The sequence below is a fragment of the Bos grunniens genome, chromosome 7, assembly GCF_055505025.1.
Source record: "Bos grunniens cultivar Pamir isolate PY7600 chromosome 7, Bosgru_T2T1.0, whole genome shotgun sequence".
In the NCBI taxonomy this organism is placed as follows: domain Eukaryota; kingdom Metazoa; phylum Chordata; class Mammalia; order Artiodactyla; family Bovidae; genus Bos; species Bos grunniens.
In genome coordinates, this window is record NC_141171.1 from 27319887 (window position 1) to 27347821 (window position 27935).

At 40.3% G+C, this 27935-nt stretch overlaps 1 protein-coding gene across 3 annotated transcripts in view; it reads left to right on the forward strand.

Moving 5' to 3' along the window:
- The window catches only part of ALDH7A1 (aldehyde dehydrogenase 7 family member A1), a 36704-nt gene extending 15675 nt beyond the window's left edge, over positions 1-21029 (forward strand). Inside the window, exons 8-18 of one of the 3 annotated variants that reach the window (XM_086410545.1) lie at positions 2245-2322; positions 4249-4346; positions 6868-6909; positions 9082-9176; positions 11437-11521; positions 12443-12549; positions 14864-14980; positions 16192-16289; positions 16520-16593; positions 17849-17924; positions 19444-21029. In XM_086410545.1, the coding sequence (XP_086266671.1) occupies positions 2245-2322; positions 4249-4346; positions 6868-6909; positions 9082-9176; positions 11437-11521; positions 12443-12549; positions 14864-14980; positions 16192-16289; positions 16520-16593; positions 17849-17924; positions 19444-19498 (925 nt within the window). In that variant the 3' untranslated portion in view covers positions 19499-21029. Of the gene's footprint in view, positions 1-2244; positions 2323-4248; positions 4347-6867; positions 6910-9081; positions 9177-11436; positions 11522-12442; positions 12550-14863; positions 14981-16191; positions 16290-16519; positions 16594-17848; positions 17925-18449; positions 18468-19443 lie in introns of those variants that run through there. The other 2 variants (XM_086410546.1, XR_015166996.1) reach the window with 2 other exon arrangements.
- The last annotated feature ends 6906 nt before the right edge of the window (positions 21030-27935 follow it).

Below are 27935 nucleotides of genomic sequence, written 5' to 3' on the forward strand. Positions count from 1 at the left end.
CACTGGCTTAGGAAGCAAAAAGTCGGCTAAGAGAGTAGTGTGTGTCAGTATTAAAAGGAATGTGTGATATTGAGGAAACAATATATTGCAAGGTAAGGGTTCAAATTAAATATGAAAAAGAACCCATATACAAAACACATAAAAATGATGAGATTCCCCTAGGCAGTTTTTTAAAATAATCTTTAAAAAAAAAAGCAAACAGTTAATATGAATATGGTGAACTGACTTGCCAGTTGTTATAAAATAGCAGATTAAATTATTATTTTAATGTTTTCAGTTATTGCTTTGGTATTCTTTTTTTTTTGCTTTGGTATTCTAAAGCATAAAGTTATTCTTTGTGCTTTTAAATATTTATTTGGCTAAACCTTTGAAAGGTTTGAGGTGTTCACATAGGAACATGGCCGATTTTTTTTTTTTAGATGATTGAGAATATCATCTGATTTTTGTGATAGAAGACAGTAAGTTAAATGATGATATATTATGCTGGAGTTAACCACAGGTATCATACCATCCACTGGGAGTTTATTTTTTTTCACTGGAAGTTTTTAAATTCAGCTGCTGTTCAGACTCATAAGATGACTACGTATTGTACCTGTCTGTTCAGAAGGATATAGACAAGAACATAGTTTTCTGGGAGGATAGCATCAGGTACAGGTATTTCTATTCATTCGTTGTTTTTGGAGCAGTTTATTTCGGGAAAAGGAGCTGAGATCTACACTGGACAGGGGTTACCTTGGCCTAGAAGCTCAATGCCCCACAGAAACCAAAAAGTCTTGTAACAATTCTTGTATGCGTGGCTTTCAGCCACTCACGAGGGACATGTAGTTACAGAAGCCACTGCGGTCAGAGAAGAGCAAAAGCATGAGGTTCCAGTCATAGTTCTCGGGTCATTATTCCAGTTTAGATGGGGGTGATAAGTCAGGGGTTGCCTTTACCGTGAGCCGTGTTGTCTAGATAGCATTGTTGACATTGGCGTTTATCAGGTAAGCTGAGGAACAAAACTGAGAGTTAACCCAAGGTCAGATTCTCATGAATTAGGGAAAGAGGGTTTGATTAACTTTTACCCGCAGGTGCAAAGCAAAATGCCTGCCCTTCAGGCACAGTCAGCTGCTTGTGCAGACAGCAGATACACCCTGAGTCCCTGGAGAGAATCATACAACCTGATCCTTAGTCTCAGACATGACAGCTACAGTGTGTGATCCTTGATGGGTGGAGGAAAGAAAACAGCTGTAAAGGACATTTGGGGGGCCAATTGGAGAATTTACTTGGGTATGATAATGGTATCTTTTTTATGGAAGTGGGTATAGGATTTATATCTTTATGAAATATCAGGTAGAAAGTAGCCAATAGCTTGGGGTGATGGATCAAAGGAATTTTTGCTCCACTGAGGCACCTCCCCCTCAGGAAGCTTCAAATCAACGAAAGAACCCTGTTTCAGAGAAATCGTAATTATTGGAGCCATATTTTACAACTTAAAATCAGAGTTAAATTGCACTGAACTGTGTTTCTCATTTTGACTCTAACAGCCTCAGTTGTAAGCATAGACTTAAGAAAGGACTGTGCTTGTCCACCTTACTTTAATCTGGTGGGTGGGGCACTGTTTCCTGACTGAGAGGTTGGTGGGAGGCCAGTAGACACTAGTCCTGAACTTCTCTGGGGTTCTGCAGGCAGGTCCTGAGCCCTCTTCTGTTTCCTCCACATCCGCTCTTGGTTTGGGGAACCTTTTTCCCATCTCATCCTTTACCCTTTCTCTAGCTGACTCTGGTTGGAAGAGATGCAGCAAAACCTCTCATGGCTAATGGAAACTATCCTTCATTGTCTTCATCTTTCTGGGTTTTATTCCATATATCCCTTTTTATTTCTTTAACATTATTTTAATGGATTTGTGGTGAGAAAGGGCTCCCCTACCTGCCCCCAAAAGCCCTGTAATCAGTTTACCACTTTGAACTAGATGTCTTCATAGTTGGGCAGAAGGTATTTGAGAACAGTGATCACTTGGACTTCCTAACCAATGCTTTAGGTCTTTTATATATTTTGCCTGTCTTCTTATGAAGTTTTTTTTAGGGGAAAAAAAGTTCTGCATTTAAGTGTTTGAAAACCTCCTCTAGTATGTGAGGCCTAGATATTTGAGGGATGGGAGAGAAAGTTGACAAAGGAAAGCCAAATGGTTGGAATTTATTATTTTTCAAAATATGGTAAGAAATTAAATCAGTCCCTTCCTTAGAATCGCCTTTTCTTTTCTAGAATAATAGCCAAAGTTCTGGAGGACAACAAGCTGCCTGGTGCAATTTGTTCCTTGACTTGTGGTGGAGCAGATATCGGGTGAGTCAGCAGGCCCAGAGTGTCTTTCTGCTGAAGGACCTGGGATGATCACCTAGAATCATCTTTACTAGAATTTCAAAACCCAGTATAGTGGAGGAGGTGAGAGTGGTGTTTTGAAATCTTTACTATTACGGATCTCACTGGGCTTTACTTCATTAATATGTAGATGTATACCTGTGGCGGATTCATTTTGATATTTGGCAAAACTAATACAATTATGTAAAGTTTAAAAATAAAATAAAATTAGAAAAAAAAAAAATATGTAGATGTTGTTGGAGGGTGAGTGAGAATTGTCTTTTTCATTGCCCAGAGCTACTCTTGTAAGGTGTTCGTGTTACACATTACTGTGCCAGCATGCAGCCTGTGGTTTCCTGGCGTTTGATATATCAATGTGCTCACTTACAAAGCAGAGCTGTGGAGCTGTGCTCTGCTGTCTCACTCCCCACCAAGGACACGTAGCCTATTCTCTGGGTTCCTCCATGACCAGAGAAGGGAACCCTGGAAAGGCAACTTCTGATTTACTGATTTTCAAAAGTCTCCATGTAGTTCACATACCATAAAGTTTTCTCTTTAAAAATGTGCAGTTCAGTGGTTTTTAGAATAGACACAGTGTTGTACAGCCATCCTCATTACCTTATTCCAGAACATTTTTGTTACCCGCCCCTCAAAAGAGCCTGAGACACAGAGCAGTCACTTCCCCTCCCTCTTCCCCTGGCAGCCCCTCTTCTACTTCCTGTCTCTGTATTTGCCTGTCTGGGATATTTCTTATAAATGCAATCATACAACACGTTGCCTTTGCGTTTGGCTTCTTTCACTTGGCAGAATGTCACAACCTCCTTTTTCAGCTGGAATGGACTATACTTTCTCTGAACCATGGTAAAAGCTGGTTCTACTGGCCTTTTTATTAGGTGATGTTTCCTAGGAGTCAGGTCTTAGAACCCTTACTGGTATGGTGAAAGTCTTACTCTTGTCTCCATCTATTGTACTTAATGGGCAGTCTGAAAAAGGAGTAGTAAAGGCTTTTTTTTTTTTTAGATAAGTGAGAACATTTTAGAAATTTTATTTAGAAAATACAGCTCCTATATAAAGAGTGCATGTAGTGAAGTATTATCTAAATGTCATTTAAAACATGTCTATCCTTTGACCCACTCTGTTCTTATACTTAGGATGTGCGGTCCTTCAAGTTGGCCTTGGTATTGCTCAGATGATAACAGTAGTGTGTACAAGAGGGCTTTAAGCAGCAACCCCCTCCAGTGTCAGTGCGCATGTGTGCTGGACTGACCTGGGAAAGCCCACATGTACAGTGTCATCAAGCATTTCCAGCCCTGCATTGGTCTGAATCTGTGTCTGTCTTGCTTGGCACACACCACACCCTTTGAAGCACTGAGCTATAAGCAAGGAGGTTCAGATTGACAGTGTCTGGTCTACCTTCCTTAGAAACTGGAAATCCTAGCACAGACTTTCTAAGTCAGCTTCCAAGAGGGATGATTAGGATATTTCCCTACAGTCTTTGCACTTTTAATTCTTTTTCAAAAGTATTTTTTAATTATTTTATTTTGAAGAGTTTATTTGTTTTTAGTCAAGCCACGCAGCATGCGGGATCTCGGTTCCCTGACCAGGGATTGAACCCGTGCACCCTTCATTGGGAGCATGGAGCCTTAACCACTGGACCACCAGGGAAGTCCCTAAACTTTTAATTCTTGAAAGAATCAGTTTTAAGAGACTTCAAAATAACTGAGATGCTCATCGAGGAAATGCTCCAGTTGAAATGTCCAGTCACCCATCAGTACAAGAAGGAATATCTTCCTTAACAACATCCTTGAGGCGATTTCTGTTTATGGAGAGCTCCCAGAATGGGTTAGGCATTGTCAGATGCCAGCATTGCTGGGTTTCTCTCCTTGGGTGACCGTGTCTGTTCCCCTGCAGCACAGCAATGGCCAAGGATGAGCGAGTGGACCTGTTGTCCTTCACCGGGAGCACTCAAGTGGGAAAACAGGTGGCCCTTATGGTACAGGAGAGGTTTGGTAAGTGTTGGCTTTATAATGAGCATTTTAATACCCTCAACTATGGATGTGCAATCTAAAGATTGGGTTTTTTCCATGGATTATTTGACGGACTGTCCAAGTAAAAGAAAAGATATAGTTAATAGTGGGTTAATATTAACAGCAGATATAATACGATAATTTGGAAAAGGATGTCATTCCCTCCCTAACTGACTGTAGTAGAATCATATCAAATGTATTTATTAATCTGTATCAGACCAGTTTAGCAAGTGAAAAAAGAAAACTCGCGATTTAAACAGGACTATTCAGAGTACAGGACCTAGAGTGAATGTGGTATAGAAGACTTGCGTCTGTTCTTCTCTCATTTATGATGTAGCTCTCAGTGGCTTTGATAATAACAGCCCCATCCCTATGTAATGTAATATCTGCTTGATGCTTAGGCTTCCCTGGTGGCTCAGTGGTAAAGAATCTACGTGCCACTGCAGGTGACATGGGTTTGATCCCTGATCCAGGAAGATCCTACATGCCTTGAAGCAGCTAAGCTGTGCGCAACTATTGAGCTGGTGCTCTTGAGCCCAGAAGCCACAACGACTGAAGCCTACAGGCCCAAGAGCCCCGTGCTCTGCAACAAAGAAGCCACCTCAATGAGAAGCCCACACTAGAGAGCAGCCCCCTCAATCTAACTAGAGAAAAGCCCACGCAGCAAGAAAGACCCAAGAGAGCCAAAAATAAATTAATTTTTAAAAATCCTTTAAAAATAAAAATCCATTTGATGCTTAACTGTTTCAGAGTAGTGGAGGTGAGAACATATTCTCCGGTTGTTACATATGCTGCTAATACCACAAGTAAATAAAAGTTACTTACATGGAAGCTGATTTTGAAGTGCAGTTAAGAAAAAATAAATATATATTTAAAAGGTCAGTAGGAAACACAGCTCTAAGTTGAGGCAAACAGATCTCAAATCTCAGTGCTCAGGAGTGTAAAATGAGAATGGTGTACATAACCTCCTGTATACCTTGCTGGGATATAAGTTGGCAGTGTGTATCAGGGGCTGTAATATTCATACCCTTTGCCCCTGACCTAAGTAGATAATCTAGAGGTAGGTAATCAACATCAAATATATGCAACACTAGAGAAGTTGTTAAACAAAAGGTGGCTTGTATCATGGTGATGGAATGCTATATTGTGATGTTTAAAAAATACAGCTCTTAATAATTTAGAGAAAAACTGAACTGATAGGCTTTTATTAAGGAAATAAAGCAAAATTGATTATTATGATCTCAACTGAATATAGATGTATAGGAGAGAGATTGGAAGGCACTGTATCAAAGTATGAGGAGAGATTTCATGGTAACTTGTGCCATGCCTTTGGCTTATTTGATTCTTTTTCGCCTTTTTTTTTTTCCCCAAATAATTTTCTACAATGAGCACATAATTTTTAAACTCTTTTATTGTGGTAATATATATGTGTGTGTATATATATATATATATATACAAAACTTAACATTTGGTTTATATATATAACTGTACAATTCAGTTGCATTCAGTACATTTGCACTTACATTGTTGTGAAACTGTCACCATCATCCATTTCCAGAACTTTTTTTGTCTTCCCAACTCTCTATCCATTAAAAACCAATTCCCTATTTCTTCCATCTCCTAGCCCTTGGGAACAAGCATTCTGTTTTCTGTCTCAGACTTGACTATTCTAAGAGCCTCCTCTTATAAGTAGAGTCATACAGTAGATGCCTTTCTGTGTCTCAGTTATTTCACTTAGCATAGTATCTTCAAGGTTTATCCATGTTGTAGCATGTGTCAGAACTTCCTTTTTAAGACTGAGTAATACTCTATTGTATGGATATACCACTGTTTTATCTATCTGTGCATTTGTCTATAGATACTTGGGTTGATTCTACCTCTTAGCTATTGTGAAAAATGCTGTTGCAAATACTACTTAGGCCCCTGTTTACTTCTTATGGTTAAGTACCCAGAGGTGGAATTGTTAGATCTTATGGTAGTACTGTGTTTAAGTTCTTGGGAAATTGTCATATAATTTTCCTCGGTGACTGTACCATTTTACACTAACTGTTTGGAGTTTAAGGGGATATAATTTCAAGCTTAGAGAAATTGTAAGACTAACACAAAGAATCCCATATACTCTTTAATAAGTTTTACCAGTCACTTGCCCCATTTTTAAAATCACTTTCTCTTCAGCAGCACACACACACATACACACACAAAAACACATACATATTGTTTTTGAACCTTTTGAGAAAGTTGAAGACATTGTATTCCTTTAAATATGTTTGTGTATTTCCTAGGAACAAGGACTTTCTATCATATAACCATCAGACAGTTATTAAAATCAGTCATCTTGACATTAGTGCAATGCTCGTTCACTTTTCTTTTCCTTAAGGTACAACTGATTTATGCTCATGCTATATTTTAAATCTGAAAGTAAAGCAAATGGGATAGGCTGTGGTTTGCAGGTGTGTGCAATAAACTGAAATAGGCATTAATTTGTGTTTATATATTTCTAAAGGGAGAAGTTTATTAGAACTTGGAGGAAACAATGCCATTATAGGTAAGGCTGCCTTTTTTGTTTGTTTGTTTTCTGGTTGACATATCTTCAGTAGTCATCCTGAATGTGTAGAACTCGTGTGAGAACTCATCTGTTCTGTCTGTTGTTTGAGATCTAACTCCCGTGCATGGGAACTTTTCCTTATGAGACAGAGCACAGTGTGTTCATGTTTGGAAAATGTTCCCTGGGGCTTAGAACCTATGTGTGAGACTTTCTAATGTAGCATGTTTCTTGTTCTCCTATTTTTTTTTTAAACGGGCCACATGTTTCTCTAGAATAAATAAGTCACTCTTATATGATCTGTTTCCAGAAATACTAGTTTGTCATCAGTGGAATGTTGAGTGCTTTCACATTGGGAAGGAACACTTCCTTAAGGTATTTTATCATTTAGCTATAGTCTTAGGGATTATTTAATTCTCTTTTTCACTTGTTTGACACAAAAGGAAATAGTCCACCAGCATAACTTCTGGATAATATAATGAATATCAGTTGGTTGAGACTTCGCAGAATCATGAATTCTATGATTAAAAAACTTCCTAATTGTACATTGCTGTCGTTATTGTGTTTAATGCTTTTGTGTTTGTGGGGGACACCAGGAATAGAAAAAGTGTATGATGAAGGATTTGTTCTGGATGAACTTCTAGTCTTGTAAGAGAGAGCTGATTAAAAAATACAGTTAGCATTTATTGATCACTAGGCAATGGCACTCCACTCCAGTACTCTTGCCTGGAAAATTCCATGGATGGAGGAGCCTGGTAGGCTGCAGTCCATGGGGTCGCTAGGAGTCGGATACGACGGAGCAACTTCACTTTATTTTTTTCACTTTCATGCATTGGAGAAGGAAATGGCAACCCACTCCAGTGTTCCTGCCTGGAGAATCCCATGGATGGGGGAGCCTGGTGGGCTGCCTTCTATGGAGTCGCACAGAGTCGGACACGACTGAAGTGACTTAGCAGCAGCAGCAGTAGCAGCAGCAGGCATTTGACAAGTACTGTGATAAGCTGTTTCATATGCCATATGTCATTTAATCCCCACAATAGTCCCATGAGGCAGATACCTTTATTAATCTCATTAGAAAGTTACACTGAGGCTTAAAATGATATGTGCCTAAAGTGACAGAGTCAGCATTTGTATCCTGGCAATCAGACCCCAGAGCACAGCTCTCTTTCTAAAACTCCTTCCTATCGTCCATTAGTACCCCAGATAATAGTATTCCATTTTATGGGTGAGGAAACTGAGGCTTAAAAAGGTAAAAATAACACAACTAAAAAGGGATGGGGATGGATAAGAACTTTGGTCTGTTTGGTTGTACAAACTACCTTCTTAACTATCACATTAGTCTGAGAATGCTATTAGACTGGGCAGGGGAAAATTGAGGATGTAAAAGGCAATTGGGACTGTAAGTTTATGGAAGGAGTGGAAAGGAAAGAGTTATAAGTAATACAGTGTATCACTGGAAGGGTTAATCTTGTAAAGACGATGCTCGTTTTTTCTTCAGAGGGCAGAAGAGTAGGAGGAAGGAATATAGACAAAAGGGGAGAGGAATCTGGAGGTGATTTTGTGTTGATCTCTTCAGAGTTGCAGAGGAAGCAGGAAAGGGCTTATCCAAGATTTTTCACGAAGTGCAGGGTAAGGTCATCTGGTGAGGGAGTAAAGGGCACGAGGGATTTGAGAGATTTGAAAAAACTTCTATAGAGGGGGGAACAAGTGGCATTTAAGGGAACGGACTGATGCAGGTGAGGGTGTAGATATTGTTAGAGAGCTTGGTTTGATGTTGGTAATAAATCAGAAGGGTCCCAATGGGCTCTCTATGGCCCAGGGAAGCTGCCATTGTAATCGGCCGTGGGGTTGAGGGTGGAGGCAAGTAAAACTGACAAAGACAACGGTGTCTTATAGAAGAGATCACGTTTGAGTGCAGACAAGGCTTAGTCAGCACCAGAAACTCCCAAGAGGTGAAAGATAAAACAGGTCAAAGAGGATGAACTCATCGCTCTATTCTCATATCATTTTCCCTGGGAGAGAAGTTGCCTCTGCGGTGTGAACCTGCTCATCTTAGAGAAGTAGTTCTGCTGTTCTCTTCCAGTGCTTTCTAAAGGCATCATCTTGCACCACTTAGTGTCAAGGACCTTGTCTGCCTACTTCATGACACTAATGGGTGTGTTTTGTTTCCCTAAGCTTTTGAGGACGCGGACCTCAGCTTAGTCGTCCCCTCAGCTCTCTTTGCAGCCGTGGGGACAGCTGGCCAGAGGTGCACCACCGCGAGGCGCCTGGTGAGTGTCTGCATGGGCATGTGAGGGTGTCCCGCTTTTCCATTGCCATTTTTTAACACACTGTACCATTCAGGAACTGTGATAGAAGCGCCGCTAGAAACCTGCGGTTTCTGAATGTGGTTGACGCTCCTGCTCTGTTCTGTGCTCGTGGCACATTGTGCTGGTCAGCGGGGGTCCCTGCCTCAGCTCTGCCCCAAGCTGGATGTGGCCCAGCCCTCCCTGGAGTGGAACTTGGGATATTAGACCTGCTTTCAATCCTGCACCTAGCAATGTGGACAGAGTCCCATGTCACTTAGAGAATAAAACAACCTAAATACCCTAGGGGGTCGCAAAGAGTTGGACACGACTTACAGCCTGAACAATAACAACAAAACATTTGAAAAATTCAAAACTGTTTGCTAAAAGATAGACAATTTTGGCTTTTTTATAAAGACATTTTAAGTAGTAAAATATTTTAAAAATTAAAACAACTTTGGCCTGTAAGTCAAGTCTTGGATTTGACTTGATGTGACATAATTCTCTGAAAAGTAAATGTATGTGTATTCTCTCTTTAGAAATGTCTAAGTCTGTTCACATAGTGTATAGAGCACATAAATATTAAGTGAGTATGATGAGAGTGGTTTCCCTTCAGTGTCTGGGGCTTGGGAAGTTTAATATCTACCCTTAGTTTTGGGCTGGATTTTAAAATGTTTTTTTATCGGATACAGCCTTGATTTTCATGACTCATGCTACTGAAAACTTGTGCAAAACAAGTTTTGATTAGGCAGAAAATTTTTAAAAAGGCTACATTTGCCTTTTTAAAACTAATTATTGTTGAGTTTTCTTCCTGTCATTAAAAAAAAAAATCGAATTATGGAGGAATTCAGTTCAGTTCAGTTGAGTCGCTCAGTTGTGTCTGACTCTTTGCGACCCCATGAACCGCAGCACGCCAGGCCTCCCTATCCATCACCAACTCCCCGGAGTTCACTCAAACTCATGTCCATCGAGTCAGTGATGCTATCCAGCCATCTCATCCTCTGTCGTCCCCTTCTCCTCCTGCCCTCAATCCCTCACAGCATCAGGGTCTTTTCCAATGAGTCAACTCTTCTGAGGTGGCCATAGCTTTGAGTTTTTCCTCTCACCCATAATGAATGTGAACAAATTCTTTATAAGATTAGCATAATTTAAATTAATTTTAGAATAAGATAATAGGGAAATTAAGTCTTTACTTTTGCCATGACCTCTCATTTTCACTTTTCCTATATTTTATAGTGAATGAATATCAATCTTTTCTTTGTTTTTGCATTATTCAGTTGAAGTTCTCAAAAACATTTAATAAGCTACAATTTTCATTAAGTATTTATAATTTATTAAATTTGTTCACCTTAAGCATTTATTACATTAAAGCTTAGAAGGAAGCAGTCATACTCCAAAATATTGTAGTCTTAATTACATGGCAAACTATGAAATGATGTAAATGTCAAGTATTTTTTTATTTGGTCAACTTTTGTTTTTCTTTTGTGTCCTGGAGCAAATATGCATAGCTATGCTTTCTATTAAGTGTCAAATATTAAAGGATACTATTGTATCCTTTCTATTAAGTGTCAAATATTAAAGGATACTATTTGGGTCATAACCCAAATCAATTTCTATAGGGACAGTAGTAGTCCTTAGAAAAATCCACTCCAGTACTACATACCTCTCTATCATTTATCATTGGCCCTCTGTATTCAAAATCTTCTGTTTCAACCAACTGTGAACCATGTAGTCCTGAAGCATTTATTCTAGAAAAATATTTTTATACAGGGGGACTTGAGCAGTTCAAACCCATGTTGTTCCAGGGTCACCTGTATAAATCAGTACTATAAAGAAAAGTTGGGAGAACTTACCTGGTGGTCCAGTGGTTAAGACTATGAGCTTCCAAGGCAGGGGGCCCAGGTTCGATCCCTGGCTGGGGAACTAGATCCCACATGCTGCAACTAAGACCTAGCCCAGCCAAATAAATAGGTAAACCTTTAAAAAAAAAAATAGAAAGAAAAAGAAAAATTGGAAGAATTCCCTGGCAGTCTAGTGGTTAGGGCTCTGAGATTTCACTGCTGAGGGCATGGGTTCAATCCCTGGCCAGGGAACTAAGATCCCACAGCTTCACAATGTGGCCAAAAAACAAAAAAAAGCTGCAGGAAAAAAAGGAAATTGTACATTGTTAGCAATTTTGTGCATTTATATGTACTATTAATAGTGCATTTATATTTCCTAATCCCTTGAATGTTTCTTCATTTAGTTCTTACATGAAAGCATCCATGATGAAGTTGTCAATAGACTTAAAAAGGCCTACGCACAGATCCGTGTTGGGAACCCTTGGGACTGTGAGTATCTGGTTGAGTTCAGAGATTTTCTTTTTAACTGCTGATGGTATAAGAGTTTCTGATTTTCTACATACATATTTTCCCTTTCCGAGAGGCCCAAGGGACTCTGAAGCAGGTTATTTATTGGGCAGTTGGAGTGACAAGTCTGCTCCGAGTTAGGATCTGAGTGTTTCATGTGAGCTGGTGCGTGAGCTTGGGAAATGATCTTGAGGTGGGGAGAGTTTGAGGAGCTGCTCCTTCTCTGTTTCCCTCTTTGGAGTTACCACCATATTCTCTTAGGCAAGGTGGCGAGAGGCACCTACCTGACTTCTCTGCTTCCATTTCTGCCTTCCAGCATAACCAAAGTAGTTTAAAAAATGTAATCAGATAATTCACTCTCTTGCTTAACACATTCATTGCTTGTGGACTAAAACTTGGATGCCTTTGGAGCCCCATTTTAGCAAGTTTATAGTCTTGCGTGGTCTGACCTCATCGCCCCTCCGACCCCCTGTGCACCCTTAACTTGTTCACGACTGCTGGGCCTATGAAGTTCTTAGAGAATAGTCACCCTGTAATGAAGAAGCAGAGCCTATATTTTGACTGCAGCGCTCTGATGAATTGATAGCTCTTTGCCTAGATTTGACCCTCCATGTTTCTCTATAGAAAGCTTATGAGGACTCAGTCACACCTGCTTTTTTGCAAGTCTTCTGTGGCTGCTTTTGCACTGCATTGGTGCAGTTGAGTAGTCATGGCAGAGACCACGTGTCACACCAAGCATTAAATAGTTACTGTCTGGCTCTTTGCAGAGAAAGATTGCTGAAACCTCCTGCTCTAAACTGAAGTGATACATGAAGGGATTGGTGTGCTCACTGGAATAGCTGTTAGAATAATAAAATGATGCCTTTTAGGGTGAAATGAAGAGCATTCTTTTTTTCTCTCCAGCTAACGTTCTGTATGGGCCACTCCACACCAAACAGGCAGTGAGCATGTTTCTTGGAGCAGTGGGAGAAGCAAAGAAAGCAGGTGGCACCGTTGTCTATGGTGGCAGGGTAAGGACCACTTGAGATCAGGACTTTGTTTTCCTTTTGCACACAAGTAGGCTCTGGGTAAATTGATGACGCGTCCCTGACTGCCAGCTTTCTTTTCTGCAGTCCTTTTGTAATAGGGGAGTAAGTACATATTTGAAAGGATGACGGTGTAACACGCATGGAACATTTCTGAAAAGACACAACTCAGAGCCAAGGTTATCTTTGAATTGGGTGCCTGGCAATTAGTATGGAAGGAAGATGAAGACCTCTTTCTCATGGTACAGGGGAAGATTGTATTCAGTAGAGTTTAAATCTGCATTTAATCGTGATTTTTAAGTCATTTAAGGCAGAGAATCAAAAAAATACCCACTACAAGCATTTTAATTTGACACATATTACTGTTGTCAGTGGAAGATTAATTAGTTGGTTTAAGAAAGAAATGGAAAATTTTATTTGAGCCAAGTTGAGGATTGTAACCCAGGAACAGCATCTCGGAAGGTTTCGAGAACCATTCTGCCTGTTAGAAGTCAAGGCAGTTATAAAAGTATTTTAGACAGAGGGCTGTATATTAAATGAGAGTTTACACAGTCTAGAGAAATGTCATCGTGGCTCCTTACAAGATAATGAAGGAGTGTTACATTTTAGGAATTGTATTATTGGTGCTTGGAGAATGTTTGCTCTTTATGGTTGAGTAGGTGTTTCTGTTTATGGGGAGGTTTGGTTGACGCATAATACAGATACACAATGCACAGTAGAGGGGAGAGAGGGGGCCATAGGGCAAAGAAAGCTTTTGATGGTTAAATTTTTCTTGTCTTGCTGTAAAATGTGAATTTCATTTCACAGTCTATTTGTTTGATTCTTGAGATGTAGATCCAAGGCATTTTCTTCATGTACAATAGAAATTTGTCTTCATCCTTGAATAAGCTATAAGTATCATTTATTATCTACAATGTATTTTCAGTTCTTTAAAAATCACAGTGAACTGAGTCTCTTGCAAAGCTCTCTGAGAGCAGAATCCTTCTCTTAACATTGACACACCTACATTTCGTCTGATAGACATGTGTATACATATTTGTATTTTTGTTACTTATTTACCTTGAGTTTTTTTTTTTTTAAGCATATAACTTAATCTTTTTAGAAGTAACTTTTTCCCCCCCTTGGGTAATATTTGCTTAAGTTACATAATGCAATATAGGATTACAGTAACAAATACAGCTGCTGCATACAGAACTGGGGGTAAATACAGATGACTGTTGGTAAACATACAGCTCAGAACAGTGAGAACAGAATTGTACAGGCACACCGGAGAACTGACCACTGGCCAAGCAGCTTGCTGCCGGCATCAGAGTATTTTATAGAAGTTAACGTGGAGATGAACTAGCTATTTGGTTATGTGGAGCTTAGTTAGGAGCGTGTCTCTTGGAGCTTTAGGTTTCTGTGTTCCTGTGTGTTAGTTTGCTAGGGCTGCCATAACAAAGCATCACAGAGTGGGTGGCTTAAGCAGTGCATTTATTGTCTCACAGTTCTGGAGGCTGAGTCCAAAATCAAGGTGCTGGCAAGTTTGGTTCTTCCTGATGAGGCCTCTGGATTGCAGGTGGCCACATTCTCTCAGTGTCTTCACGTGGTCTGCCTGGAGAGAGAGGTCCTTGGTGTCTCTTCTTATGAGCAATTAGTTCTATCTAAGGGCCTCACCCACATGACCTCATTTAACTTTGCCTCCTTGAAGATCCTGTCTTCAAATTTAGTCACGGTGGAGAAGGTGAGGTTTAAGGCTTCAGCATAAGAATTGGGGAGGAGGTGGAGGGGGGTATGTTGTTAACAGGATGGATATAGATTACCTCTTTAAAAATTACGTGGAGTTAAAAATAGCCACCTATAGCTGCGTTTTTTCACTGTAACGTGGTCATGATGCATAGCCTGGCTCTCTGTCCTTGACCCTTTTTTCTTTTCTTTTTCTGACCAACTAAGTTAGAACCAATAGGTGGCAGAGAAATTGTCACTCGTGATGGGAAGTTATTTTGGAGAAATAATTCACTTATAAATGATATTTATTTTTTCCCCGAAAGTATAGGCATGGAACTTCCCTGGCAAAGACTTCGCATTCCAATGCAGGGAGTATGGGTTTGATCCCTGGTTGAGGAGCTGATATCCCACATGCCCCGCCAAAAAACCAAAACATAGAACAGAAGCAATAATGTGACAGATTCAATAAAGACTTTAAAAATGGTCCATATGAAAAAAAAAAAAGACCTTAAAGTATAGGCAAAGATGGTATCTGCTGAACCAAAGAACCAAAAACAAACGTTCTTGGTTTTATTTCCGTTCTCTGCTGCAGGTTATGGATCGCCCTGGAAATTACGTAGAGCCGACAATCGTGACAGGTCTTGACCATGACGCATCCATTGTACACACAGAGACTTTTGCCCCGATTCTTTATGTCTTTAAATTCAAGGTAAAATGTGGATTCCTTCTCGCTTTTCTCTAGTTTAATGTTGAAACAAATGAGAAGACCAGGAGAAAATAAAGGCATATTAAATTTCACTCAGTTAGCCTTTTGGGGAGGTTTTATAAAATGACTCTGATTAGTAGAGATTTGAAAGTTAAGGACAAAATATGATGATCCGAACACTTCAGACAATAAAGCATGTTAAGCTAGATTCCAGGGGAATTGAGACAAGCCAAGGGCCAATGTTGAAATTAATGGAGAATGTGGCCCAGATTGTCTGTATCACCTGATTCTGAGCTGTGTATGCTGTGCAATCATCTTGTACACAAAAGGGATCAGGTAGTTTGATAGTCTGAGTGTTCAATATCAATAGACAAAATGAGAAGATATAAACATACAGTTACAACCTGTATCAGAGGACAGGCTGCCAGAGGTTTCAGCAGACATAGGTATCTGGAGGGTCTCCTTTCTCACGTGCAGCAGGCCCTACTCTGCCAGCAGAAGCTTAGAGATTGAATTGAGGCTTGGCTACTATGATTAACAGTTAAAGGGTAACGAGACATGCCTTGTTGCAATTATGTGATTGCATGAATTAAAATCTTGCTTTAAATTGTCTACTGTTGTTCCACATAATGTGACTATAAATTGTAGTTTCATGTTTTGTCATGTGTCTACATGTTTGAGTTTCTGAGCATATCATTTAGCCCCTCTTGCCTAATCTGTAAATTTTGGATAACATTGATCCTATGTCATTGGCTGAGAATTAAATATATAAATGCATGTTCAGTGCCCAGGTCAGTGTGTTTATGCTGCATGTAGTAAGAGCTTAGTAAATCATAGATCTTATATGTCGTGGCATGAACGGAAGAATGTACTTGTGTGTGTGTATGTGTGTTTTATGTTTATTTGGCTGTGCTGGGTCTTCATATGGAAACTCTTAGTTGCAGCATATGGGATCTAGTTCCCTGATGAGGGATGGAACCCAGATTCCCAGTACTGGGAACACTGAATCTTAGCCACTGGACAGCCAAGCAAGTCCCCCTATGTTTTTCTCAAAGTTCATTTGAGGGGAACATCCCACAAAGCACTGTATTAGGAAGATGTTGACTCCTTAGTTCCCCTACGATTACACTGGTAAATTTTATGGAATGAGTTTACCATTAGCGGTTGGACCTGACACTGTATCATCTAACAGCTTCCAATGTCTGTCCTTTTAGAATGAAGATGAGGTCTTTGCATGGAACAATGAAGTCAAACAGGGACTTTCAAGTAGCATCTTTACCAAGGATATGGGCAGAATCTTTCGCTGGCTTGGGTATAACTTTATCTATTTTGAAAATGTATATAAGTCTGATTTGTGTGGTGAATGGACTTTACAAAAAAGAAAATGACACCATCATAGGTGAAAATCTGTTTTTCAGCATTGAGAATCTTAGAAGTTTTGTTTGGCTTATTTATTTATTCATTTGTGTGTGTGTGTGTGTGTGTGTGTTTTTAACTTCCCTATATTTTGCTTTCGCTGTGCCTCCCTTTTTATATATGCAGACCAAAAGGATCAGACTGTGGCATTGTAAACGTCAACATTCCGACGAGTGGGGCTGAGATTGGAGGTGCATTTGGTATGTGGAGAATCCTTTTTCTTTTACCGTGTTGGACAACATGTGTGAAACATTGTCTGCCAGGAAAGCATAGAGACTTGGTACCCAAAGCTTTTATTGGGAGTTGGTCGCCCAGGCATGCAAGGCCTAACATGCCCCCAGATTTCAGACTCTCAGAAGGAAAACCTGTATTAAACATAAAACTACATTGTTTGCCCAGTGAGACCATATGGGGAGCTGGTTAGCCTGTAAATTTCCAGATGCTAGCGGCATTGTAAACAGATCTGCTGTGTATTTTCTGCGCAGATTGTAACTTTTCTCAGACTTTGAAGTTATATCTTACTTGTCTTCTGGTTTCCATTACTGTAGCTGAAAAGCCCAATCCACTTTGATTTCTGATCTCTCCCCTCATTTCAAAAGTTTGGGGTCTGTTACTTACGTCTGATGTTCTGAAATTCTTCAGTAATATGCCTCAGTGGAGATCTTGGTAAGATTCTTGTTGCACAGTCAGTGGGCTAGTAATTGGCCTTAGTATTGGAACTCACAAGTTTCAGTTATGGAAAGTTTTTGATAGTTTTATTTTGTTTTGGTGGTGTTTTTTTCCCTTTGATTTTTTTTTTTTTCTGTTTTAATTTCTAGAACTCCTATTATTTGAATATTATCTCTTGAAGAATTATCTAATTTTTTTTTCCCTTTATCTATATCATTAGTCTTTTTGAGAGATTTCTTCAAACTTTTCTTCTAATCCTTCTCTCAAGTTTTTTCTCCTCTGCTCTTACCAAAAAACAATATTAAGTGTACTTTGATAGCATACTTTTAAATGTAGCCTTTTCTTATTTTGTGGAATCATTATCTTTTTATAATATCTTTAAAAATATTAATATAACATTTAAGCATTTTATTATTATAAGATTAGTTTATGTATATTTTAGAAAATTATATAGAGATAAGCATAAATGGGAAAATAAATTATATTTCCCTTGTCGAGAGGTTTCTACTCTTAACACCTTGGTCTAATGGTAAGGTATTTTTTAAGGTTCCTTCTGCTGCTTGATATTTCTATTTTTTGTTAATTCCTTTAACTTTATTTTTCATAGTAGTTCCCTTTTTTGTGTTTGTCTTGGTCTCTTTTATTTATTTGTTTGCAGAGGAGCTACTGTGGCCAAAGGTAAGGTAACTGGTCAGGTAGCTCTGGTCCCCTGGTGTCTTCATTTCCATGATGCTGAGTAGGAGCCCACACAGGCGCTGCTCATGAGCTGTTTGTGTACTTCTCTAGGAGGAGAGAAGCACACTGGCGGTGGCAGGGAGTCGGGCAGTGATGCCTGGAAGCAGTACATGAGAAGATCTACTTGGTAAGAGACGGCTTTGGGGAAGCGGTTTGGCCTTACAGCCTCTGGAACATGCTTTACACATTTCTGCTTTCTGCTCTGTGTTCGTGTAATTTCTCTTGATTTTGTGTTTCTAACATTCCACAGCTCTCCCCTCCCAGATCATCCACTTGGTACTGTTATTTTCCTAACTGTCCTCAGCTAGTGCCCAGCTCCTGACTGTGAAACCAGTGGTTTCTGTCTAGGGACAGGACCGTAGCAAGACACTTGAGGTCATCCCGCAGGATAAAGCGGAAGAGGCTGTCCTTTGAGTTTTTTCCCTGGGTGTGGTTAACCTACCCCCGCAATCTACCAGGGTAGAAGGACATGGAGGTGGGCGGGCTGCCTGCAGGCCTGGCTAGTGAGTGGGGGATATCCTGCTCTCTGGGAATAGCGAGCATGAACCTTGAAAGTAGAACAGCACAAGGGTAGCCGGTGAGGGAACCTGTTGCTGGGAGATTTTGATTAGGACTTTTTACTTGTTTTCTATTTTCCCTCCCCTTTAACTAGAAATCGCTCCATCCAAGTGCAATAAGGTGGTATGTGAGGTGAGGCCCGTGTGGTATTAGGTGTTAAAGGAGCACGGGTGAGGAACCGGGACACTGTTGGTCTCATTTACTGTTTCTCACTGGCTCTAGAACTTCAGAAGGAGCAGGTGGGGGGTTCTCCAGCAACTTCATGTAGGTCAGGAATTTTTTTTCCCCCTCCAGCTTTACTGAGGTATATAATTGAGAAAATCGCAATATATTTAAAATGTATAACATGATGGTTTACGTATGCATACATTGTGAAAAGAGTCCCACAGTCAGGTTAGCACATTCTTAGCCTCACATCATTGTGTGTGTGTGCGCACACGTGCATGCATGCTTAAGATCTACTCTTAGCAAATTTTTGAATGTATGTTAGGAGTTTCTGAGGTGCTTTGGCTATGGCTTGTTTAGTCTCAGACATACGCATGCTCTTTGTCTGATTCCCTTTTGTTGAAGACAGTCTTGTTCCTTTTATTTGTCTTGTGTACTTGGGATCTAGGGGACCAAGCATGTATTAATAGCTGCGGCCTTTTTGGAACCCATTTAATGGGGACACTCTGTGTCAGGAGTAAAGCCAGATGGCTAAAAGGGAACCTTTTATTTTCCAAATTATTATAGTTCTTATCTCTATCAAATGTGGATCCCTGTGTTTTTCCTGCTAATTCACTGCACGTTATTGAGAGACATAAAGAAGATGAAGTTACAGTCTCCATATTCTTTACACCCTGAAAACCACGACTAACAGATAGGCTGTGTCTTTTCAGACTTTGGTGTTTCTCCTTTTTTTTTTCTTTTATAAAACTGGATCTATACTAACTTTTTTGTATACTAATTTTTTTCACCATCTTATAACTTGAACATTTGGCCTTGTTGACATATTGCAGATCGGCTACATTTTTTTCATGACATAAAATTTCCTCTATTACATGTGTACTATTCTTCATTTAATTTTGTTCATTTTTTACCCCCCGTAGTACCATCAACTACAGTAAGGACCTTCCTCTGGCCCAAGGAATCAAGTTTCAGTAAAAAGTGCTTTAAATTGACATTTCAAGTCTTTCACGCATTGTTACAACTCTTTCTTCTGAGGAAGACAAAGAAAATGAGTATTTGCCTTGAATAAATGTATCATTTTGAATATGACGGTGGCTAATCCCTTATGTGTCTGAGGCCTAAATCAAGAGACTCATTTTTTAAAAAATAAAAGTTTTCATGACATCATCTCAAGTAATAAAAAAGAGTAGGTGAATTTTTATGTTACTAGTAGTTACTGATTTTTTAAATTTAGGATTATTTTTATAATTTAGAAAAAATAATAGTACATGTCATGGTGGGAATTTGGAAAAAATCAGAACATAATAGAGAAGAAAATAGAAGTCTTGTCAGTAGATGCAGGAACATCTCCTAAGCAAATAAAGAAATCAGGGGCGAGCTGGATTCACGTCACCCTCACAGCCTGGAAAGGGTGTGATTGAAGAGAGTGTCCTTGTTTATGGAGGACCATAGCACAGTTGCGCTTGTGGATCGACTTGGTGTTAAAGATGACTGAGGGCGTTCATCACCATCACAGCTTCTCTCGCTCAGGATCACCTGTGTCACCACAGAAGAAATTTGCGAGACAGACGGAGATTTGCCCCTGCCCCCCTAGAACCTGCACCTCTGGATGACTGGGCTTCTATGCAAAGCACTTCTGGATTTCTTAGGCAACCTCAGACCCTCCTTTTTAGCTGTTAGGCTTCTGTGATTGCCTTTAGGTTTGTTCTTAGAGAATACCAAGTGTGTAGCAGTGTGTGTTTGCAGTGACCTCGGCGTAGTTCACCTTCTTTTTGCTGAGCATCTGCCTCCTTCTCTTGAGAATCTGCCCAGGAGCCCCGGGAGTGGTTCAGCCAAGGGCCCTGCCAAGCGCACACTGGCTCCTGCAGTTCCATCTTCCTGGCAGCCTTCGCTCCCCTAATGGGTAGCAGCTACCCAGCACCTTGACTCCTGCCAGACTGGACTGGGCAGAAGCCTTGGAAGAAGATGACGTTTGTACAGGACCTGATGTGTCAGGATGTATTGGAGAGATTTAGACAATGGGCAAAGAGTTTGGGGCTGAGTTATGACAGAGAAGCAAGCAAATGAAAAGATCAACCAATTTAAAATTTGTCAGGGAAGGAATGGTATTCATAGCATGTTCTATGGCCCAGCTGTGACTAGTGTTCACCTAGGTAAAGCTGTGGTCAACCTTGAATATTAAGCCAAACATGGTGATAAACCTTTTTAGAGCATGTTGGCAGGAGTTCAGGGTATGAGAGTAGGTTAGAAAGGCAGGCAGTTATGTTCTGTGGTGGAGAATCAATAATGTCTAAAATTACAAAACAGGAAATACCAACATAGGCTTCTAAAGATAGGAAATTCTGAAAAAATCTTTGCTTCAGGAGAAGGTAAATTGGTTGAGGGGGAGGGACACGAAGAAGGAGGCGTTACTGTTTTCCATAACAGGTCTTACAGAGCTGTTTGTGTCTTTAAATCAAGAGGATGTATAACTTTGATTAAAAATTAAAGCCAATGAAAAAGAAAATGATCTTGGAGAATCAGGTGCTTGAAATCCTCCACTTCTTGATCCCGTTTCCACCACCCCCACTCCCTAGCACACATACCCGCACACTGTTTCCCATTTTTTTCCTGAACCAGGGATTCCTTTTAAACATCTCATGAAATGATTGTGCCGAAAGCCAAGTTTTCTTCCATGTTTTGAAGTTCAGAATAGACTAAATCACCTTGTATTGATATATACATACTTTTTAATACAAGCTGATGCTTGAGAAAATTACTCTCTTTGAGCATTTGTTTTGTTTTTTTTTTTAAAAACCTCACCATGGTTTTTCTTTGTAAGTTACAGTGCTAGGTCTTGTAGCCCTGTCTATAGAATATAATCCAAAGAAAATAAAACACTATTTTAAAACATTTTTAGGAACCATGTAGTAACTGGTTGTTTTCATTTTGTGAAATTATATGAGATTAATAGTAATTGAAATATTTTTTATACCCAGTTTTTTCCAAGCATTTTATTTTTTAATGAGTATTCTGAAACACAAGCTGTGTTAGTGTTTTAATTAAAAAATTTTTACATTTATAATTTCTCTCTAATCAGGTATTTAAGGAGGTTCTCCATCTTCCTGTGTATCTCCTGAAGCCATGCCATGCTATAGCCAATTTGAAATAATAATCTCCAATACACTGGTGAGAGGGGTACCAACAGCTCTAATCTTAGGTTATAAAAGTCAAATTAAACTGACTCCAGAAGTTTTCTCTGAAACTAATTCAGTTTTCTACATCTTTCTAGCAACAAGGACATTTTTTGCTGTGACATTTATTAAAAATTTTTGCCTTTAAATGGCCCTCTTTGTTTTATTACTGGTTTAATAAAAGTTACTTATAATAGCCATAGAAGTTAAAATGTACATCTGTATGCATTATTTCTGGCCATGTGATTTAAGGTGCTGGGAGTCCAGGTCCTAGTCCTGTGCTGCTGGATGCTGGTTACACTGAATCCCCTTGTGACTGACCCTCCCTGAGTGTTGTAACCATACTGTGAGAGTTCCACCTCCACAGTGGACCTGAGCAGCTGTGGTTAGCATTTCTACTCTACAGGACAGTAACAATTATAAAGATTTTTAAAAAATATTACAAAGTAACATGCTGCTGCTGCTAAGTCACTTCAGTCGTGTCCGACTCTATGCGACCCCATAGACAGCAGCCCACCAGGCTCCCCCGTCCCTGGGATTCTCCAGGCAAGAACACTGGAGTGGGTTGCTGTTTCCTTCTCCAATGCATGAAAGTGAAAAGTGAAAGTGAAGTTGCTCAGTCGTGTCTGACTCCTAGTGACCCCATGGACTGCAGCCCACCAGGCCCCTCCTCCGTCCATGGGATTTTCCAGGCAAGAGTACTGGAGTGGGTTGCCATTGGCTTCTCCCACAAAGTAACATAGTGCCTGTCAATGGTAAGAGCTCAGTAAATGTTTATTAGGGTGTGTTCTGTATTTTGCACTTGAAAAAAAATTTTTTTAATGTGTTTTCCTGAAAGAAATTTGGAAGCATTGGGTTTTGAAAAGTGAAATTCTTTGAAATGTTTACTGGAATCACAAATTTATAAGTAGGAAAGAACCATTTATAATACTCATTTTAAAAACCTAGGTATACGGTATCTGTTGAATTCAAGTATTTATCATTCATAGCAAAATTTATTCCTATATAATTTACGGTTTTTGTTGTCAGTTGGATTTTTCCTCTTTCCTTATGTGTAAATTTTTGCAGAGGCAGTTTTCTTCCCTGGGTAGATTAGGTGTGAAAATAGGAGGACAGATTCAGTAATTCCTCAGCGTTTGCGATTTGTTGGTCTTTTCACTGGCAATTCTAGGGTTTTCTATTAGAGAATTCTGGCCAAGGATCAAGTACTATCAAATAGCCTTCACGGTGTTGCCCTGCAGGTGGCGCTGTTGATCAGAGCAAGCGCCTCAGTGTGGCAGGGGAGTGATTCGTTCCGACTTTTAGGTATCCAGGAAGTCGCCATGGAAAAGGTTTTTCGTTAAACTCAATGTGCTAAACTTAAGGTTGGGCTTTTCTGAGCTGCTTTTCATTCCAGCACCGTTGGTTACTTCCCTACCTCCATCTGATAACTACACAGATCATCTTTGCTGCAGTTGAGTATTGTGCTTAGGTAAAACATAAGGCCCGAAGTGTCAGAGGAAAAACAATGGCTATAATCACAGAATAGTGTCTTTTACATTAAAAAAAAAATATTACTTTTCTTCCTTCCCCTGCTCCCCGTAGTGAGCATATATGTGAGTTTACTCCATTTTTAACAACTCCAGGGGACACTGTGTTTTACTTAAACTGTGATCCAGGCACTTTTCAAAGCACTTAAATATAAACCCATTTAATTCTCAACAGTTCCACAAATTAGGTATTATGATCCTCATTTTACTGATGAGGTACAGAGAGGGGGTAAGCAACATTCCCCAGGTCTCACTGCTGATAAATGATGGGACTAAAATTTGCACCCAAGCATTTTGGCCCCAGAGTTAGTGTCTGGTGACAGGAGTTGCAGCCCCTGAAACTAGAGCTCTAGTAATGCCTCCTTCCCTGCCTGTTTCTCAATCGCTAATCTTTTTTCTTTTGTAATGTTCTTATTTTTAATATAATCATGAACTTAAAAATAGAAGTAACTTTTCCCCCTGTAAACCGTGAGAGTGTGTTGTTGACCTGATTCCACGTCAGCTCCTACTTCAGCGTTTGTTTCCCACAAACTACATTTTACTATGTAACCACATACAATTGATACGTTACTAATACTCTGATTCCACTCATCCTTTCGTTTGAGCCAGTTGAGTCTTTTATAGCAAAGGGAGTCATGTCATATATACTTAGTTTCCTTTAGTCTCTTCTTGACTTTTACGGCCTGGATACTTTGGAAACTGCAGACCACTTCCTTTGTAGGGTGACCTTCAACTTCAGGTTGTGCACTTTAGCAGTTGCAATTGCAGAAATGATGCCATGTTCCCCCAACTGCGTCCCATGAGATGGTGCATGATTGCGTTTTGTCTTAATACTCATATGACCATTGATACCTTGACCAGAGTGGTGTCTACTAGCTTTTTTCATTGTGAACTATTTCTCCTTTGTAAATTAATGTCCTCCGTGGGGAGGTACTTTGAAACTACCTGTGTGTTCAGTTCGCCCTCAAACTTTCTTTTATCCACTTAGTTGTCGCATCTATTTTCCTATTTTATACAGTGAGTTATAATCCATTTGTTTTATTACCTCTTTGGATGCTCACAGTGTACCTTGATGTTCCTGATTTGGCCAGCAGAGTTTCCCTCGAGCTGACATTTGTGCTTTTTGAGTGTGTCCTTGTTCTTTGGGCACTTGCTAGCTTTTTGAAACAAGATGTCCCAGGTTGTTCTTGTAATTAACTTACTCCAGTTCTGGTACCAGCCATTTCTCCCAGGAGCTCTGATTCCTTTTAGTCAAGAACCATATTTAGGGGAATTCCCTTGGTGGTCCAGTGGTTAGGACTCTGTGTTTCTACTGCAGCAGGCATAGGTTTGAACCCTGGTTAAGGAACTAGAATTTTATATGCCATGAAGCACAGCCAAAAAAATAGTCATTTGGAAGCCAAAATCTGGTGTAGGTATGACTAGTGACATGAAGATATCACTGCTGCTAGATCCTTACAGAGGATAGAGCTGGGAAATACACGTACGACCGACTGTTGAATGAGTTTGAACTGCACTGGTCCACAGAGACATTACTTTGCAGACAAAGGTCTGTCTAGTCTACATAAGCTATGGTTTTTTCAGTAGTCATGTATGGACGTGAGATTTGGACCATAAAGCTGAATGCCGAAGAAATGATGCTTTTGAACTGTGGTATTGAAGACTTGAGAGTCCCTTGGACTGCAAGGAGATCAAACCAGTCAATCCTAAGGGAAATCAACCCTGAATATTTATTGAAAGTACTGAGGCTGAAGCTGAAACTCCAATGCTTTGGCTACCTGTTGCGAAAAACTGACTCATTAGAAAAGACCCTGATGCTAGGAAAGCCTGAAGGCAGGGGGAGAAGGGGATAACAGGATGAAATGGTTGGATGGCATCACTGACTCAGTGGACATGAGTTTGGGCAAGCTCCAGGAGTTGGTGATGGACAGGGAAGCCTTGTGTGCTGCAGTCCATACAGTCGCAAAAGAGTTGGACACAATTGAGTAACTGAACTGGTCCACTTACGCTCAGATGTTTTTCAACAGAATTACAGTATTACACAGTCGTATGTTGGTTGAATCTGCAGGATCAGGACCTCATATACAGCAGGCCAACTTTAAGTTATATGTATATTTTTGACTGCAGAGGGTTAGTGCTCTAATGCGTTGTTCAAGGGTCAACTGTATACACAAGTACCTCTGTCTTCTGAATCTATCTGCTTATACTGAGAGCTAGGAGTTCACATCAAAACTTCCATATCCAACCCAACATCACAGTTCATTTTAGTTCTTTATCTTTTGGTATTTGCAACTCTGATAGTAAGAAACTGCCTCTCATTACCCCTGATGTATTTTTCACTGGAATAGCCAATCTCCCATCTTTCTGAGGACACTTCCCTCACCTACTTCTGGTTTTGAGGGTGCTGGTCTCATCTCCTGCGTGGATTTCTTTCTCAGCCCACTCAGGCATCCTATACATAGCTGTCCCCAAATGGGGACAGTCTTCCACCTGCCTAATGGTGTTAGGACTGAACTGCTCTGGAAGAAATAAAGTAGACAAAGAATAGATTTTAGCTCCTGTAACATACTACAAAGAATGAAGGCTCAACAAGGTAGTTTCTGTGACCTTTCCTGAAATGTTGAGTCCTGAGTCAGTTAAAATGATGCTGTCCCTCACCCTGCCTGCTTTTCTGGGAGCTGAGATGCCTGGGGCTTCAGCTAGATGTATAGGTGGCACAGGTCTGGGAGGTGGAGCATCTGTGTCTTCAGCTCAGTTCTGCTTCTAAGAACCTGAATGTTCTTAGAGGAGTAATTTGACCTATCTGTGCCCTAGCTCTCTCATCTATAAAATGAATAGGCTGGGCCATGTGGAGACCGCGGGCCAAAATTGGCTAAGTGCTTGATTTATATTTGGGTGTTAGCCTTCAGAAAAGAATTCAAATTTAAATTTCTTTGGAAGGAGGCTGTGCATGCCAGTTAGCCACAGGTGGGCCACAGCTCAGATGATCTTTCCAAGTTTCACACATTTCCTTCCAGCCGAAAGGTTCTGAGGTTTAGGCCCTGGTGAATCAAGCCTACCCCAGTCTGACCCTTCTCGGCTAAAGGCAGTATTTATACCAAGAAGAATGAAGACAGCTTATAGACTTTCAGTCAAGGCCCATATTCAGAATATGATTTTAGCTTCTCTTTCAGAGACTGCAAAGAATGAAAGCTCAACAAGGTAATATCTCTTTCCTACTTAACAGTCCAGATGTAGGTAGTCCAGGGTGAACTGGTGACCTCCTGGTGTCTGGGCCTGAAGCTTCTGATTGTTCTGCCTGATGAAAGATGACTCATCGCTACTACATACTTGGGTAGGGGAGGGCACTCTTCCACTTCAGGGTGTGACCAGGAAGTTGCAGATGTCAATTGCAACATGTCACATCACGTGGCAGAACTTAGTCACATAGCATATACAGCCGAATGGGAGGTTGAGAAACAAACCTTAATTTTTGGCAGCTGTGTACTCAGACACAACTTGGGTGTTCTGTTGAGAGAGGACAAAATGATTATTGGGGGAAAATTAGCAACTTCTACCAGAGTGTTTGTTAAAAATACTCCCTTCTGCCCACTTTGGGGAATGTCTTCTCACATGTCATTTTACTTCCTTGGGCTCTGATGATCAGCCAATTAAGAATTCATTTAGATTCTGCTATGATTACTTAGGGCTATTCGTCATGACCCTTCATAAAAAATAGAAGTCATCAGCTTCCAAAAGCAGCCAGTCAGGGAAATTTCAGAGGTGGTTAGAACAGAATGGGAGGTGGAAGAGATGAGTTTCGACAAATGGGATAGTTGGAGGTAGAGTTGACAAAGTCAGGAAATTCTGTAGAGAGCCAATAGCCAAGTGGAAAGTGGGTACCTGGAGAAGTCAGTGCTGGTTTAAGAGAAGTGGGAAAACAGAGAGAGGCTGAGAACCAGATGTGAGCTTCCTCTGCATTTTCTGGTGTGGCTCAGTGGATTTCTAATCTTTTGTATCAGGGCTGTCAGAAGGGCAGGATTCCATTCTCAACCTAAACCACATCTCTTCTGAGGCCCCTGTCTTCCTCGGTAAAATGGGCATAATCTTCCTCCAATACTTCTTTTCCCAGCACTATTGTAAAATACAAGTGCCATGTCAGATGTTAGAACTTTTTGGATAAAGTGTAATAGATGCATGGTGATGCTGGAAGAAGCGGTGAGCTCCCTGTATTCTGTGTGGAGCTGGTCTGGGCCAGCCCAGGGGCACTGATAGAGAAGCTCAGAGATCTGGACTGATGGGGGTCACCTCTGATTCAAAGGTCATTCCTTTGATAAATGGTCTGGGAGAGACCACACAATGTGGAGGTTAACCCCTATTTGACAGGTCCAGACCTAGGCTGTCACATAGACACATCTGGAAAGGAGTGGGGAGGGTGGCATGGTCTCGTGTATGGTCAGAAAGATGCTCCTTAGGCGGGGCTACTCCTGTTGTGGTGGGATTGCCAGTGCTTTCTCTGATGAGCTCAGAGTCCCTTTAAGGAAGTCTTAAAATAAGACTCTTGAGAGGAACCCAAGAACCATGACTGGAACTGGTTTGATCTTGGATTGCAGTGAGCCACATGGCATAGCACTGAATCTCTCCTTTTGAGCTGGTGAACTCATATTCAAATTGTTTGGCTTTCAGCTGTGAAAAAATCTGACTGAAAAGAGGAGACATTTTCTCCAGTTT